Here is a 15,445-nt window from a genome sequence, read left to right as displayed (position 1 = left end):
CATAATGGATGAATCAGTGAATATTCAATTGGAGTTTAGGCAATTCAAAGTGAGAAAATTGGAAATGGAATTCCAAAGAGATTGAAAACTAACAAAAACTGGAATTCCAAGGGGCAGAAAAGGAGAAAGAATTCCAAAGAGCATTTGAACTTAATTTTAAAAACTGGATATAGAGAGGCAAATAAAGAAAAAGAAAAAAAAAAGGACAAAAGGAAGAAAAAAGTGGGAATTCAAATTACAAATAATGCACATTAAGTAAGCTAAATCAGATGTTTGGAAGAGCTTGGAAGAGGAAAGGACTTGTCATAATCTACAGTTTTGTCTGGAGATGTTTAAGATTGTGCAGCTTTGCCAAAATTTAAGTAAAAGTCTCTGGAGATCTGCAGATGCCCTTTGCACTGACCAGTGACTTCAGAATACAAGCAAGATATGTTCCTGTAATACTAGCCCTCATCAAAAGATTTCATGAAGGCTGGTATTCATCACTGAATGGTTATTAAACTGAAAATTACAATTCTTTCATTTTCTTTCTCATTTTATCCCTTAACTGTCTGTTAGTATGTGGATGGGGGTTTATATTCAAAGAACATTGGGCTTAGATTACAGACATTAATTAGGTTGCCTTGTAGTTTCTCTGTGTTATGCTGAAGTTACATTCTCAACAATAAATTGTTAATTTTTGTTTAAGTTAAGAATTTGCTGCCCATGACCTATTATTAATGAAATCTGGTTAGGAACAATTCAGCAATTTTGAGGATCATTGAGTGTTTTAATTTCACTGTGCTGTGCATCCTATGATTGGGAGGCTGATTTGGTTTTGCTTGCTCGCCTTATGTTATAACAACATAGTCCTGGACATTGAAATTTGCCTGTCTGTAACACAGTTGAGGACAAGTCCTTGCACTGAAAGACCAGGAAATTTCAAGCAGACCAAAGAGTGTCTTTCACTGAGTTGATAATCCTCCAGCCACAGTTGCTGTTTGTCTCAGTTTGTCCTGAGTAAGAGCCTATATATAGCACCACGACAGGACGAACCTCAATAAAAAACACTTATCCCTTTCCAGATCTCCTTTGCAAAGGCACATTCCTGTGAAGGAGGTGAACAACCCCATCAACTGTGAGCACAATATGAGGAGGAGTGGGACTCTGAGAATGCATGAACTATCTGACAGGAAAGATCCTTCTCACACCAGCCAAGCTAGCACTGGGGGCTTGTTTGCAATTTTTGCTAAATGGCCCTAACAGTCTGCTAAGAAAGTTATCCAACAGGATCTACTATCTCCTCTTTCCACATATTTTTCTCATTGTCAGCCTTTTCTTCAAAACCTGCAAGTTCAAAATGCAAATACACAAAGAGGCCATTGGTCCATTTAGTCTGCACCGACACTCCAAAGAGCACCCCACCCAGCCCTATCCCCATAATGTCACATTTACCATGGCTAATTCACCCAGGATACACATGCTACATCCTGTGGCAATTTACCATGGCCAATCTACCTAACCTGCATAGCTTTGGACTCTGGGTAGAAATTGGAGCAGCCAATGGGACCGCAAGTAGAAACAGGGAGAACATGCAAACTCTACAATCACCCAAGACTGGAATTGAAGCTGGCACTGAGAGGCAGCAGTGATAACCACTGTGCAACCATGCCATCCCACCTCCCACCCCGAAAGTTGGAAATAAAGGAAGAACAAGAGGGAAATTGTTTTTATTCTTCCAAGTGTGGTTTACTTTGAATGCTCCAAGATCTGGCAAATGTGCTAGAAAGTCTAGATTTGCCTTTGTAAATTTAAAGTTCTAATTCACTGACTCCAGAAATAGTAAGTCAGTAGTCTGTGTTCTCAATATAAGAATCAGTGCCTCATCAAAAACACCCACTAGATGTCATCACAGCACTTTATAAACAGTTTTAAGACTGCAAGCTGAAAAAACTGGAAAAACACTGAAGGCCTGCCATAACCTGTACAGGGAAAATACACTTTGCATGGAGACCCTTTGCTATAAAAAAAGAAACCACAAATCAATTTCCCTTCTCTCGAAATTCTGCATGCTGCGTAATTTTTATAATTTTTATTGTACACCACAATTGAACACTTAATACTTAAGCAATCACAGATTATTCCAGATCAGTGGTGATCTCAAACCTTGTCCTCAAAATGTAAAACAGCTTATTTACAATATTTGTCACTGTTCACGTGGTGATTGCTCCTTCTTCATCAGTCAAAGCTGAATAGTGCTTGTTTTAATTGGCTATAAATGGAGAATAATTTTCCTTGAATGGGACAGTTAAAGTGCATTTGAAAAGCGCTATTTTAAAGGGAAGATTCTCAGTTCAAGACCAAATCATAGAGTGGTGACAGCATGGAATGAGGCATCTAATCAATCAATTCCATGCTGGCTCTCTGTCATGTGGCTCCAAAGTCATTCATGTGCTCAGCATCAAATTTGGTAACTAATATTTGAGGAGATACAGAGACAGTAACAGGAAGAATCCCATGTGCAGGAAGAGAAAGCATACTTAATTCATCCAGTGACTTAGACAGGAGAGGACTGAAACCACAGAGACACAGACTCTTGAAATATACATATCATAGTATTCAATGTATACATTCAATAGTATGACTCAAAGATATATTTCATCAAGAAAAGGAAGACTAAATGAAAAAGATGCATCATGTGCAGCTAACAAAACAAATTAAGGTTACTATCAAAAGAAAACATGACAATTCCATGAAGGTTACAGGCTGCTGGGAAGATTGGAAAAAAAAGATTTCTCATCCATTGCTGGTTTCTAAAATCAGTCAAACAAACAAGTAATATAAAAACAATAAATAAAGGCTTATACAAGTATATAAAAAGGAAACCACAATGCTGGAAATCACAGCAGGTCGGGCAGCATCAACGCAGAGGTAGTAAGTTAACGTCTTGAGTCTAGATGACTCTTCATCAGAGCTGACTGGAAGTGTGGAGGGGACAGCATTTATGTTACAATTAGGGAAGGGAGTTGGAGTGTAGAGTGCTGGAGAGAAAGGATGTTCACAGTTCAAATTAAGCGATCAGAATGTGAGAATAGTTGAAAAACGGTGTCTAACTGCTAGACTGGAAAGAACATACAGTCCCACTGGAGTGGGGGTGGGGAGTGAGTGTGACAGAGAACATAACAAATAAAGCTAAAAGAAAGGGAAGGAATGGAAGTTGGTTCACAATTTGAAGGTGTTGAACTCAATATTGAGCCCACAAGGCTGTAAAGTGCCTAGTCTGAAGATGAGATGATTCCATCCCATTCCCCCAGTTCCTTTGCTTACGTCATATCTGTTTAAATGATGCCACTTTCCAAAACAGTGCTGCAGACATGGCTTGTTCCTTCCATAACCATGGTTTCCCAACCGCTATGGTTGACAGTGCCTTCAACCACATCTGTCCTTTCACCCATGCTTCCACCCTTGCCCCTTCTCATTACATGCAACAGCACGATTGGGAACCCTTGTCCTCATTTTTCATCCCACCTGCCTTCGCACATCAAAGAATCATTCTCTGCCATTTCAGACAACTTCAGCAGAATGCCACCGATAAACACATCTTTCCCTCAATCCCCCGTCTGCATTTCACAAAGATCATTCCCTCCAGAACATGCTAGGCAATTCATCGACCACTAACACCAACCTCCCTCTTCCCACAGAACCTTCCCATGTAACTGCCTCACCTCAACACCTCCCTGCTCACCATCCAAAGGCCTAAACAGTCTATCCAGGTGAAGCAATATTTCACCTGTATCTCCTCCAATTTTGTGTATTGTATTCGCTGCACCCCATGGAGGGGAAAGTGAGGACTGCAGATGCTGGAATTGAAGAGTGTGGTGCTGGAAAAGCACAGCTGGTCAGACAGCATTCAAGGAGCAGGAGAATCAACATTTCGGGCATATGCCCTTCATCATTCTCCTGCTCCTCGGATACTGCATCCAATGTTGCCTACTTTACGGGTGGGAAACCAAACACAGACTGGGTGACTGCTTTGCAAAACATTTCCAGTCTGTGTGCAAGCACAGCCCCGACCTTCCCGTAGCGGTTATTTTAACACAGCATCCTGCGCGCCTGCTCACTTGTCTTTCCTCGGCATGCTACAGTGAATCAGTGAAAACTGCAGGAGCACATCTCATCTTCCAACTGGGCACAATATTGTGTTCAACACCTTCAAATTGTGAACCAACTTCCATTCCTTCGCTTTCTTTTAGCTTTACTTGTTAGATTCTCTATCACTATGTTTTCTCTCTCTCTCTCCCATCCCAGTGGGATTATCTGTTCTTTCAAGTCTGGCAGTTAGACACACCATTGTTCTGCCATTCTCACATTCCAATCACTTAATCTAACCTGTCAATATCCTTTCTCCCCCACCACTCTACACTCCATTCCCCCTCCACAAACTATAGCATAGATGCTGCCCCCTCCATACTTCATGTCAGCTCTGATGAAGAGGCACCTAGACTCGAAACATCAGCTGTTTCTCTCTCCATTGATGCTGCCTGACCCGCTGTAATCTGCAGCGTCTGTCGTTTCCTGTACAGTTTCCAGCACCTATAGTAATTTGCTCCTATAAAGAGAAAAGTTGCTCAAGTGAGTCCTGCTCCCTTAAGAAGTGAGAAGTAGTGAGTTAATAATGGGAAACAAGGAAAGGCAGAGACCTGGAATAAATATTTTGCATGCATCTTCAAAAGTAGAAAACACAAATAGTGAAAAATCAAGGGAGGAAGGAAATTAAAACAATCACTCTCAGTACAGAAAAAGCATTTGGATAGCTAAAAGCTGATACAAATCTGGGTCTGCTGGTCTGCACCCCAGGGTCTAAACAGTAGCTGCAGTTATAATCTTCAAAGATTTCCTACATTCTGGAAAGTATATAATCCAGTTCAGCTAATGTCTGAGTTCGGGGAAAACAACAGAAACCATTCTGAAGGATGTCATAGTAGGATATTTAGAGAAATTTTAAAAACTCAACAGAGCAAACATAATCTTATGAAAGCAAAATTGCGTTTCACATATTATCAGCATTGTGTGAGGATGCAAAGCAGGGTTGAAAAAGAGGCAATAATGAATGTACTGCATTTGGATTTCCAAAAGGTAGTTGAAAGGTGGTATATAAAAGATTACAGCACAGTATAAGAGCTCATGATGTTGAGGGTGAGACAGTAGCATGGGTAGAGCACTGCCTAACTAACAGGAACCAGTGAGTTAGGATAAATGTGTCATTTTCAGATTGGCAATCTGTGACTACTTGAGTGCCACAGGGATCAGTGCTGGTGATTCAATAATTTGCTTGAAACAAAGGGCCAAATGTAATGTAAGCAAGTTTGCCGACAATACAAATACAAGAAAGAAAGCAAGTCGTGAGGAGAATACAAAGAGTCTGCAAAATAATATTGATAGATTAAATAAGTGAACAAAAAAAAAGGACATCCTGAAGTGTCCACAAGGGACCAAGTATACACTGCACATAATTGAGATTCCCTGCCACCTTTATGTTATGTTCTCATCATCTCCATGCTTTAATGGTTACTACTGCATGCCAGAAAGATTTATTGGCTTTAATTAATACTTATGACACCATTAAGGAGGGTGCTTGGAATGAAATGACCAAGATTTAACTTTCTGTCATGGGTTTATTTCCTGCTCTCCAAGCCAACACATGATCCTCATAGTTTAATATATTTCCATTCGCCGAGCTGGGAATTTGTGTTGCAAAAGTTTTGTCCCCTGTCTAGGTGACATCCTCAGTGCTTGGGAGCCTCCTGTGAAGCGCTTCTGTGATGTTTCCTCTGGCATTTATAGTGGCTTGTCCCTGCCGCTTCCGGTTGTCAGTTCCAGCTGTCCGCTGCAGTGGCCGGTATATTGGGTCCAGGTCGATGTGTTTGTTGATAGAATCTGTGGATGAGTGCTATGCCTCTAGGAATTCCCTGGCTGTTCTCTGTTTGGCTTGTCCTATAACAGAGAACAGCCAGGGAATTCTTAGAGTCATAGCATTCATCCACAGATTCTATCAACAAACACATCGGCCTGGACCCAATATACCGGCCACTGCAGCAGACAGCTGGAACTGACAACCGGAAGAGGCAGGGACAAGCCACTATAAGTGCCAGAGGAAACATCACAGAAGCGCTTCACAGGAGGCTCCCAAGCACTGAGGATGTCACCTAGACAGGGGACGAAATGTTTGCAACACAAATTCCCAGCTCGGCGAACAGAACCACAACAACAACACCCGAGCTACAAATCTTCTCCCAAACGTTAATATATTTCCATTATAAGACAGGCAGCAAGATGGCATTTTTGTTAGACTAATGGCAAAGTGGCACAAACAAGATAACCATTTTTGGATATCAGCACTTAGCTATGATTCTGGACTGAAGTTGCACCACCACTTCAGCCTCAGTAACGACAAGTGCCATTAGCTTCCTTGATGTTCTGATCGCAAATTATGGCCCAACAGCCAGTTATTAGCATAGACTGGTGCTTTATTCAGCTCATCGTTTTTTAATTGGCCACCAATTACTCCAAGTAGACACAGCCAGAGGTCTGCAAGAGTTGCTTAATCAACCTGTAGACAGGAATTCTGGTTCGGTTCAGTTAGAACAAGCCTTTATTAAATAGCATCTGAAAATTAAGGATAACCAAGACTTCCTAATCAACTCCAACATAAACATCTTCATCTCATACCATGTGAAATCGCCTTCGCAAGTTTTGTTTTCTTCATCTGCTGCTGAAGGATGTATGTGTGCCAGGCTCTCCATGTCTGATTGTACATGTGATATCTGTTATGGGCAGGAATGTGAAAATTACAGAAACAACTTCAATCAGATTCTACAGCACGAAACAAAAGGAAGAGTAAACCATATGGAGTGTAGAGTCTACTTCATTGTTCAATATAATAATGGATAATCTTGGGCTTCAATTTCACTTTGTCGCCCGTTCCCCAAATCTCTAGGTTTCCTGACAGACCAAAAATCTGTGAGGATGCACTTCACATCCAGTTCTCTCACTATCACACAGCTTTGCATCAAAATCCCACTCTGACTCATTTTGCAGGACAACTCCAGGCATTATCTGTATTTTGCTACCACAATGCAAAAATATCCATGCATGAGCACAGATTAATTAACGGTTTCATTATGGGGTATTAAACTTAAACAGAAATCCTGTGCTTTTACAAAGCACCCAAGCATTTTCTGATTCACTCAAAACATCCTTCCCTGATCTTGGGCAAAGTTGCTCACATGACTCACCACTGCCCAACATGAGAACAGCTATTTAGATTAGATTCCCTACAGCATTAAAACATTCCCTTCAGCCCAACAAGCCCACATTGACCCTCCGAAGAGTAACCCCGCCTCCAGACCCATTTCCCTCTGACGAATGCACTTAACACTATGGGCAATTTAGCATGGCCAATTCACCTGACCTGCATATCTTTGGACTGTGGGAGGAAACCGGTGCACATAGAGGAAACCCACGCAGATACAGGGAGAATGTGCAAACTCCCAGGCAGTCACCTGAGGCTGGAATTGAACCTGGAACCCTGGTGCTGTGAGGACTGCAACACCGTGCCGCCCCAATATACTTAGAAATCCCTCTGGTAGTGCAGACACATGTGAACAGGACAGAACTGGCAATGTGACTTTCATTCTTCTGTCATTTTAGTGAGATATTGGGGGTGACGTTTCGCTCATGTGAACTGTGGAGCAGAAACAAAAAAGCTACCTGTAGTGACAGTCTGCACGAACCATCAGTTTCCATTCTACTCGCACACTCCACCACTGCTCCTTCCATTCATGAAAGGTTTTTCGCAAAGTTGCATGACAGTAATGGGATCTGGCAAAAAGAACAACATGCATTTTGAAAAGGTCATCTCATATCTATTAACAGCCAATTCAGGTTTATGCCAAAAACTTAGCAAAATTGATCTGTGACCTCAATACAGCCTTTTGCAACTATATTCCAACTTGCATGCACATCATTTGCCTCTTTGTTTCTCTCAAAGGAAACCTGTGTTTTATATGCAAGTTTAAAGCTTTGCTAAATTGCATTGGTATGTAAACCCATACCTGATTGACCTTTTACCCCTCGTGTTTCAAAGATTATGAGGGTTTCTGAATCCTCTAAATGAAATGCGCCTTCTCATGCATTAGCTACATAATTCATGGACCATTTACACATACATTCTGCAATTAACATTAATATTATTAACATCTAAAATAAAGCATCATGTTGCAGTTACTGGAAAATGTAAGTAAACACATGAAATGCTAGAAGAACTCAGTAGGTCTGGACCCCAAGTATTAACGCTATTTCATTCTCAACTGGCACTGCCACAACTGCTGAGTTTCTTCAATATTTTCTGTCCAAATTATCACTAACAACTTACTGTAAAATTTAATAACGCATATTTAGTCAGTCTTTTACAATGTTGACTCTAACTATCCACCCAATCAACCCCAATTTGGTCCCCATCCCAAATTTTGAAATGTTATTTCCAATTTCCAAGCCAAAATAATTATGTAAAATGTAAACATCAGAGTACTGTGTTACTACTGAGACTGAAAGAATCTGAAAATGTGTGAACGTAGATTTTAAAAGAGCTAGTATTTGAATAGCCTTATTGATTTGTTGAAGAATGAACAAAGATAAAGCGTACATGTTACGTGTCATATTTGGATTTTAAAAAGGCCGTTCAACTACTGCAACCTCATGACTAAGGTCAGAGCACATGAAATCAGGATAATTAGCAGAACTGATTGCAAACTGGCTGCAAAACAGATCAGAAATAGGGGTTAAGTTTAATCCCTCAGATTGGTAGGAACTGATGTTTTACAAGGTTGCTGCTGAAACGAGGTAAACCGCTCTGAAGCTGGTGGAATGGAATAAAGGGGACAGTTATCATAGCTCCCTCATGCACCAGGTTTCACAGCAGTATAACGCTAGTGTGGAAGCAGCCAGTTTGCTTTAATGGCTGTGGAAAATGTGTCTCAACACACAGACTCAAATTCTTGATTTGAATTTCTTTGCAAAACCTCAAAGTTCCCTTCAGTTTTCTTCAAAGGCACTCATTCATCACATAAATATCCATCCCATCTCGAAAGACAAGGGTAGCAGATATCTGGGAATGCCACCTCCTGCAAGTTCCCCTCCAAGTCACTCTCTATCCTCACTTGGAAACATACAGCCTGGTCAAAATACAGACAATCCTTTCCGAAGGAAATGGTGGGTCGAGAGCGCGTTGCTGGAAAAGCACAGCAAGTCAGGCAGCATCCGAGCAGCAGGACAATTGAAGTTTCAGGCATAATCCCTTCATCAGGAATGAGGCTTGTGGGGTAGAGGTTGAGAGATAAATGGGAGGGGGTGTGTGGCTGGGGGTAAGGTAGCTGAGAATGCAATAGGTGGATAAAGCGATAGGTCGGAGAGGAGGGTGGAACGGACGGATGGGAAAGTTGATGGACAGGTCAAGAGGGCGGTGCTGAATTGGAGGCTTGGGACTGGGATAAGATGATGGAGGGGAAATGAAGAAACTGGTGAAATTCACATTAATCCCACATGGTTGCAGGGTCCCAAGGACAAAGATGAGGCATTCTTCCTCCAGGCGTCGGGTGGTTAGGGTTTGGCGATGGAGGAGGCCCAGGACCTGCGTGCCCTTAGTGGAGTGGGAGGGGGAGTTAAGTGTTCAGCCACGGGGCGAGAGGATTGGTTGGTGCTGGTGTCCCACAGATATTCTCTGAAACAACCTGCAAGGTTGCATTCTGTCTCCCCCATGTAGAGGAAACTATGAGTCAACCTACAACAATCCCTGCTGGAATTGCACTATTGCCAACGGACGTAAGCGTTCTCCAAAATATTGTTCCCTAATTTGCCAGTAACATTATAGCCAAATTGTGCTGTGGAAATGCGTGCTATCCCAGAACTACCAGTATTTCAGTGTCAGTCACAATGCCATTTTGAACTCTGCCATTTATGCTATTTTTACCATATATCATGACACACAGTAATTTACATGGTATCACGACAGGATTGGATTTCTATATGCAACCTAATATTATGGACCTGTTTCCCAACTAAAAAGAGATAGAAGCATCAAAGTAAATAGTTCCTCACCTTGCTTGGGATGGAAGGATTCTCCCAAATGTCTTCCATATCCACAAATGCAGAAATTTTCTCGCAAGGTGCCTGGGATAAGAAAACAATGTTACCATTTGGGCTGAAAAATTAAGTCAATGATCTGGGTGGCGTAGTATGTAACAAACCTTGACACACCGGCTAATAAACTTTAAAAAGTTGTTGAGGTACCAATGATGAATTTTGTAGCTTCATGCTCAACGGAAGGATTGCTATTTCTTCCCACTCCCCAAAATGGAGCAGAAAGAGCATAAAATTCAAATCATTTGGCATGTATCTACTGTATCGCTCTCACAAGACAACATTGCTCCATCTATTTGAGACAAGCCTGTCAGTGTCTCATGGATCCTATATTTGCTAATGATAAAAAGCTAGACAGAAAAGAAAGTCATGAGGAGAAACACAGAGTAGCTTCAAGGAGATATAGACAGGATATGAGAATGGACAATAGTGTTGCAGATGCAGCGTGATATGGTGAAGTGAAGTTATTCACTTTGGTTGCATGAATAGAAAAGCAGATTTTTTTCTGAACAGTGTTAAAAATGATGAGGGGTGGGATCACCTACCTTCCTCCTCCTGGATATTTGTACCGATTGCATTTCATAACATATTTCATTCATTACATGTATGCATACATGGAAGTTTATTGCTTGCCGCTGCACAAAATTGATAAATAATACCCCAAATTTGATACAAATTTTAGAATTTGAATTATTTAGTGCATCGTGACAGATTAACCTCCCAAGGCAATTACAAATTCAATTTATACTAGAAAACTTTTGCATAAGGTAAGCATGATATAACAAAGGAAATCAGAAACTTTGTTGTATTTTTAACACTGATCTATAAACTGAAAAAACAGATTCTCTATTTTTCAACATGCATGTTATACAATCTAAAGACAGTGCAATGATGGTAAGCATTTTTAGCAAACCTCTAAACAGCCAGAAGGTTATACTAGGATTCAATTTGTGGACAATAATGCTTTATGTAGGATACAATCAGTTACTATAGGAGAAAGCTGGAGATCAGTCAAAGAGTGTGGTGCTGGAAAAGCATAGCTTGTCAGGCAGCATCCGAAGAGCGGGAGAGTCAACATTTCAAGCATAAGTTCTTTTCTTATGAAGAGCTTATCCTCGAATCAGTTACACTGTTAAACAGGAACCAGCCAACACACCTATACAATTCATTCCTTTTTTTAAAAGAAGAAATCTGTACACTAGATATGGTTACAATTCAAGTTTGGTTAGTGGAATGAACAATGGGGATTATTGCATGGAAAAAGACAGTTCAGCTCAAAACCCCAGTCCAGAGTCCCAATCTGCTGTACTTCAATCTCTCAGTTGTTCAAAAGACATTTGGAATAATTAACGATCTTCAAGTGCTGAGAGAGAGCATTAGCTGCTCATGGTTATATCCCTCATTTTTAATAACTCTCTGCATCAAAACAATTACATGTCTATTTGTTATCAATTCAACCAACCAGTGGAAATTAGATTTTATCAATTACCTTTCAAACTTACTTGAAACTTGTTATAGAATCAGAGTTATGCAGTATGGAAACAAACCCTCCAGTCTAACTTGCCTTGCAATCAGACATCCTAAACTAAGCTAGTCCCATTGCTAGCATTTGTCCCACATCCCTCTAAACCCATACCATTCATGTACCTATCCAGGTGCCTTTTTAAATGTTGTCATTGTACCAGCCTCCACCACTTCCTCTGACAGCTCATTCCAGACACACACCACCCTCTGTGTGAAAAAGTTGTCCCTCGTGTCCCTTTTAAATCTTCCCCCTTTCACCTTAAACCTATACCCACTAGTTCTGGACTCCCCTACCCTGGGAAACAGACCTCGTTATTCGCCCTATCCATGCCTCTCATGGTTTTATAATCCTCAGAAGGTTATTGGATGTTAGATTTTCCTTGGCATCCTCTGTCTCAATAAACGCAGTCTGCAGCTTTTATTTAAACTTATTATATCTGTTGTACTTCTTTCTATGTCCAGCATTTTACTAAATCTTGACTTGTGACTCAAATATGTTTGGTATAACGAAGTGCCAAAACAAGTACTATAAATGTTACCTCACAAAGTTACATCCACTTCACATTTGTACTTTCTCTGGACTGTGTGCATCAAAATCACGCACTGATTTACAATTTCAATTCACAGACCGCAGGAAAGTCTGTGGTGTAATGATGCTAGTCAGTAACTGGAGGCTGCGGGAAAACCATAAGTTATCTCTTTTCATAAAATCTGGTTAAAATGATCAGCCAAGGACACAGGACAACAGAAAAGTTGACAAGAGTAAATAAAAAATGCTATTGTCACATGACAATAAATTTTTAAACTCTCTGGGCTTCAGGAATAAAGGAAAACAGTAGGCAATAAAGAATTCACAGCATTGAGGACACAGAAAATAACAAGTCAGAATGGTCTTCAATTCAACTGTGTCACTGTAAAGAGAAGAAAGTTAACAATAGTAGCTGCTGAAGATTATTGATTATAATTGGAAGGAATTCTTCATGAGGCTTGAAAACAAAAATATCTACCAGAAGTTAATTTAGTACCAGCTTACGTGAAAAGCTTGCCAGCTTTGAAAAACAACTTCATCTCATTGGTACAATACTTTGGATTGCATTATTTGCACCTGAATGAGGGGAATTCATCCACAGATGAAAGTGAAATAGAAAAGGCCCACAGTTCAACAAAGTCCATGGAAAAGTTGAGATAACAACATTACTTCAGATAACTAGCGCGATAAAGAGAAACAGCAGGAATAAGTTCTTTACACACCATGATCAATATTTGCTTTAATCTACCAAATATGAGTTTGTATACAAAATTACTGTCTTTTGAAGAACTCCAATCAGATGCAAAACAATCCAAAAAAGCCTTTTCTCACTCTGACTTAATTTGAGTTACTTTGCATAAATTTGAAAGTTTTGTTTTGAGTCAAAAATCTGGCCTTTAAAGTGGACTAAGATTCTTTCAGGGTCCATTAACTGCAGATTTTACCTTAAGCGCAGTTCCTTTAATCGCCCACCTCTGTTCCAGGTGTAATTCACTCTGTCCCGAATCAAGCTCTTTTTGACACGATAAACATTAATCCCACCACGCTTTATGGAATGTCCCTGGGATATGCTTTTGGGAAGCTGGCTTTTCATTGTCGAATCCACCAACATATCCCTGGAGAATCAAAGGACAGAATCGTGTCAACCTTTACCAAAACATCACAAGTAACACAATTAATCTCATTAACAACAAGTTAAGGAACTGAGCTTTTCAGCCAAGATCACATAAAAACAGTGAATTGCCACAGGTCTCCATCCTGTGCCAGCTTACATTCCAGTGAATTCTCAGATCACACCGACATTTTTCAATTCTTTCATGGGATGCATGGTGAGGAGCACAGCTGTCCCCGCAAGGGTTTGGTACAACTGAGTAGCATGGTATAAAACAGAATGTGCTGGAGAAACTCAGCAGGTCTGCTAGCATCTGTGGAAGAGAAACAGAATTTCAAGTCTAGTGTGACTATTTTTTTGTAACTGTGAAGAACTAGAAAATTGTGATTGTTATGCTGTAAACAAAGGGGGAGGAGAAGTAAGTTGAACAGATTGTGAGGGAACCCAGAGTTAATGATGAAGGCAATGATAGCCATGAAGAGTGAGTTCTAGATATGCAAAATAGGTGTAAATGTTAGCTGTAAAAAGGATCAAATGGGTCCCCATCTAAGAGGAAATCCAAATAAAAAACAGAGCAAAGGCAGGTGAGAGGATTTACGAAAAATTGAGGACAGAGACATACTCTAAAGTTGTGGAACTCCGTTTGTGTCCTAAAGGCTATAAAGTGCCTAAATATAAAATGAGGTGTTGTTCCCCTAGCTTGAATTGAGTTTCATTGTGAGAAGGTCTATAGTCTTAAAACCTGCCTTTAAACATTTAAACGAAAAGGTAATGCTGAAATATAGAACACATTTGCTGCACACTAGAAAATAGACAGGCAGGAAGGCTCAGAAAAGGGGGGGAAACTCAAGGAATGCAGAAGATAGGGACATCCGTGCTCATCAAGTGATAACAGGATACTCTAAGGCAATTAAGAATGTTTGTCTTAGCATCGGTGAATCTGTGTGAACAGGACACCAAGTGATAACTTTCACTGCCGTTCCCTTGTGGAATTAATGACAGTGTTTGATTCTGACCCTGAAACGAAACTCGGTACTATCAAAAGCCTTGTACTGTAATTAACAGTCAGACCCAGTCAATTATAATGAATTTTTATTACCACTTGCAAGCGGGGCAGACACAGAGAGTAAAACATCCTTGCTGTTACAAGACAAGGTTTTGCAGAGAGAACAGTCTCTGTATAGTGCTGACAAGGGAAGGGAAGAATGTGGCATCCTGCTGTAGCGGGTGCAAATGGCAGAAGATAAACCTTTGAATACAGAGGCAGTTTGGGTGCAAAGTGAGAAAGTGAGAACAAGGGGTAACCTATTGTTCTGGGAAAGCGGGGAAGGGCGAGGGCAGAAGTATAAGATATGGGTCAGACCCGATGCCTCTATCAGCCATGGCAGGGGCAACATCAGATGACAAAAAGAGGAATCAGAGACACCCCACTGAAAGGTGGTAAATCTTTGAAATTACAGTTTAAAATACCAGTAAAAGTCTAGTCCATGTAGATGAGACCAGTATGAGGTACTAATTCTGTCCGTCAGTAAAAGTTAATCCTTGTACTCCTGTTCTAAACCAGAAGTCTAACATCTGGCAAGTGAATGCAAATGACAAAATCTTCAAAGCTCCATGGTGGTGATAAAATATCTCAACAAGTGGCACTTTCAGAAAGATATAACGATCCTCAAGAGAGCGCAGAGAGGATTGAACAAAATGGTTCCAGTGATGAGGGGCTTTGTTTTAGTCACAAGGTTAGGTTAGAAAGGATAAGGGTTTGTTGCCTTTGCAGCAAAGGAGATAAGGAGAGGATTTGATGGAAAGAAACAAAATTATGACAGGTAAGGTCGACCAAGAAAAACTCCTCTTATTAGTTCATCATGCAAGGACTGGGGACCACAGATTTAAGATTTTGAGCAAGAGATGCAGAGTAATGTAATACACTGTATCTAAACATACTCTACAATGTACTGCCTGACAGAGGCTAATTTAAATGCTTTCCAAAGGATGTTTGATAATAATATAAAGGAAAAATCTGCAGTACAGGGAAAGGCCAGAGAGCAGGACAAACTAACAGTTCGTCCAAAAAGCAAACATGGTCATGTCGAGCCAAGTGGCCTCCT

General features: G+C 40.5%; 1 protein-coding gene across 1 annotated transcript in view; it reads right to left on the bottom strand.

The window, feature by feature from the left end:
* Positions 1-15,445, bottom strand: part of sfi1 (SFI1 centrin binding protein) — a 138,869-nt gene that overhangs the window by 122,652 nt on the left and 772 nt on the right. Inside the window, exons 2-5 of the mRNA XM_072587076.1 lie at positions 13,174-13,344; positions 10,135-10,206; positions 7,750-7,860; positions 6,709-6,803 (exon numbers count right to left, since the gene is read on the bottom strand). Coding sequence (XP_072443177.1) covers positions 6,709-6,803; positions 7,750-7,860; positions 10,135-10,206; positions 13,174-13,344 — 449 coding nt within the window. The remainder of the gene's footprint in view (positions 1-6,708; positions 6,804-7,749; positions 7,861-10,134; positions 10,207-13,173; positions 13,345-15,445) is intronic.

This window comes from Chiloscyllium punctatum, chromosome 17 (assembly GCF_047496795.1).
Source record: "Chiloscyllium punctatum isolate Juve2018m chromosome 17, sChiPun1.3, whole genome shotgun sequence".
NCBI lineage: Eukaryota > Metazoa > Chordata > Chondrichthyes > Orectolobiformes > Hemiscylliidae > Chiloscyllium > Chiloscyllium punctatum.
This window is presented reverse-complemented; position numbering and strand designations above follow the sequence as displayed.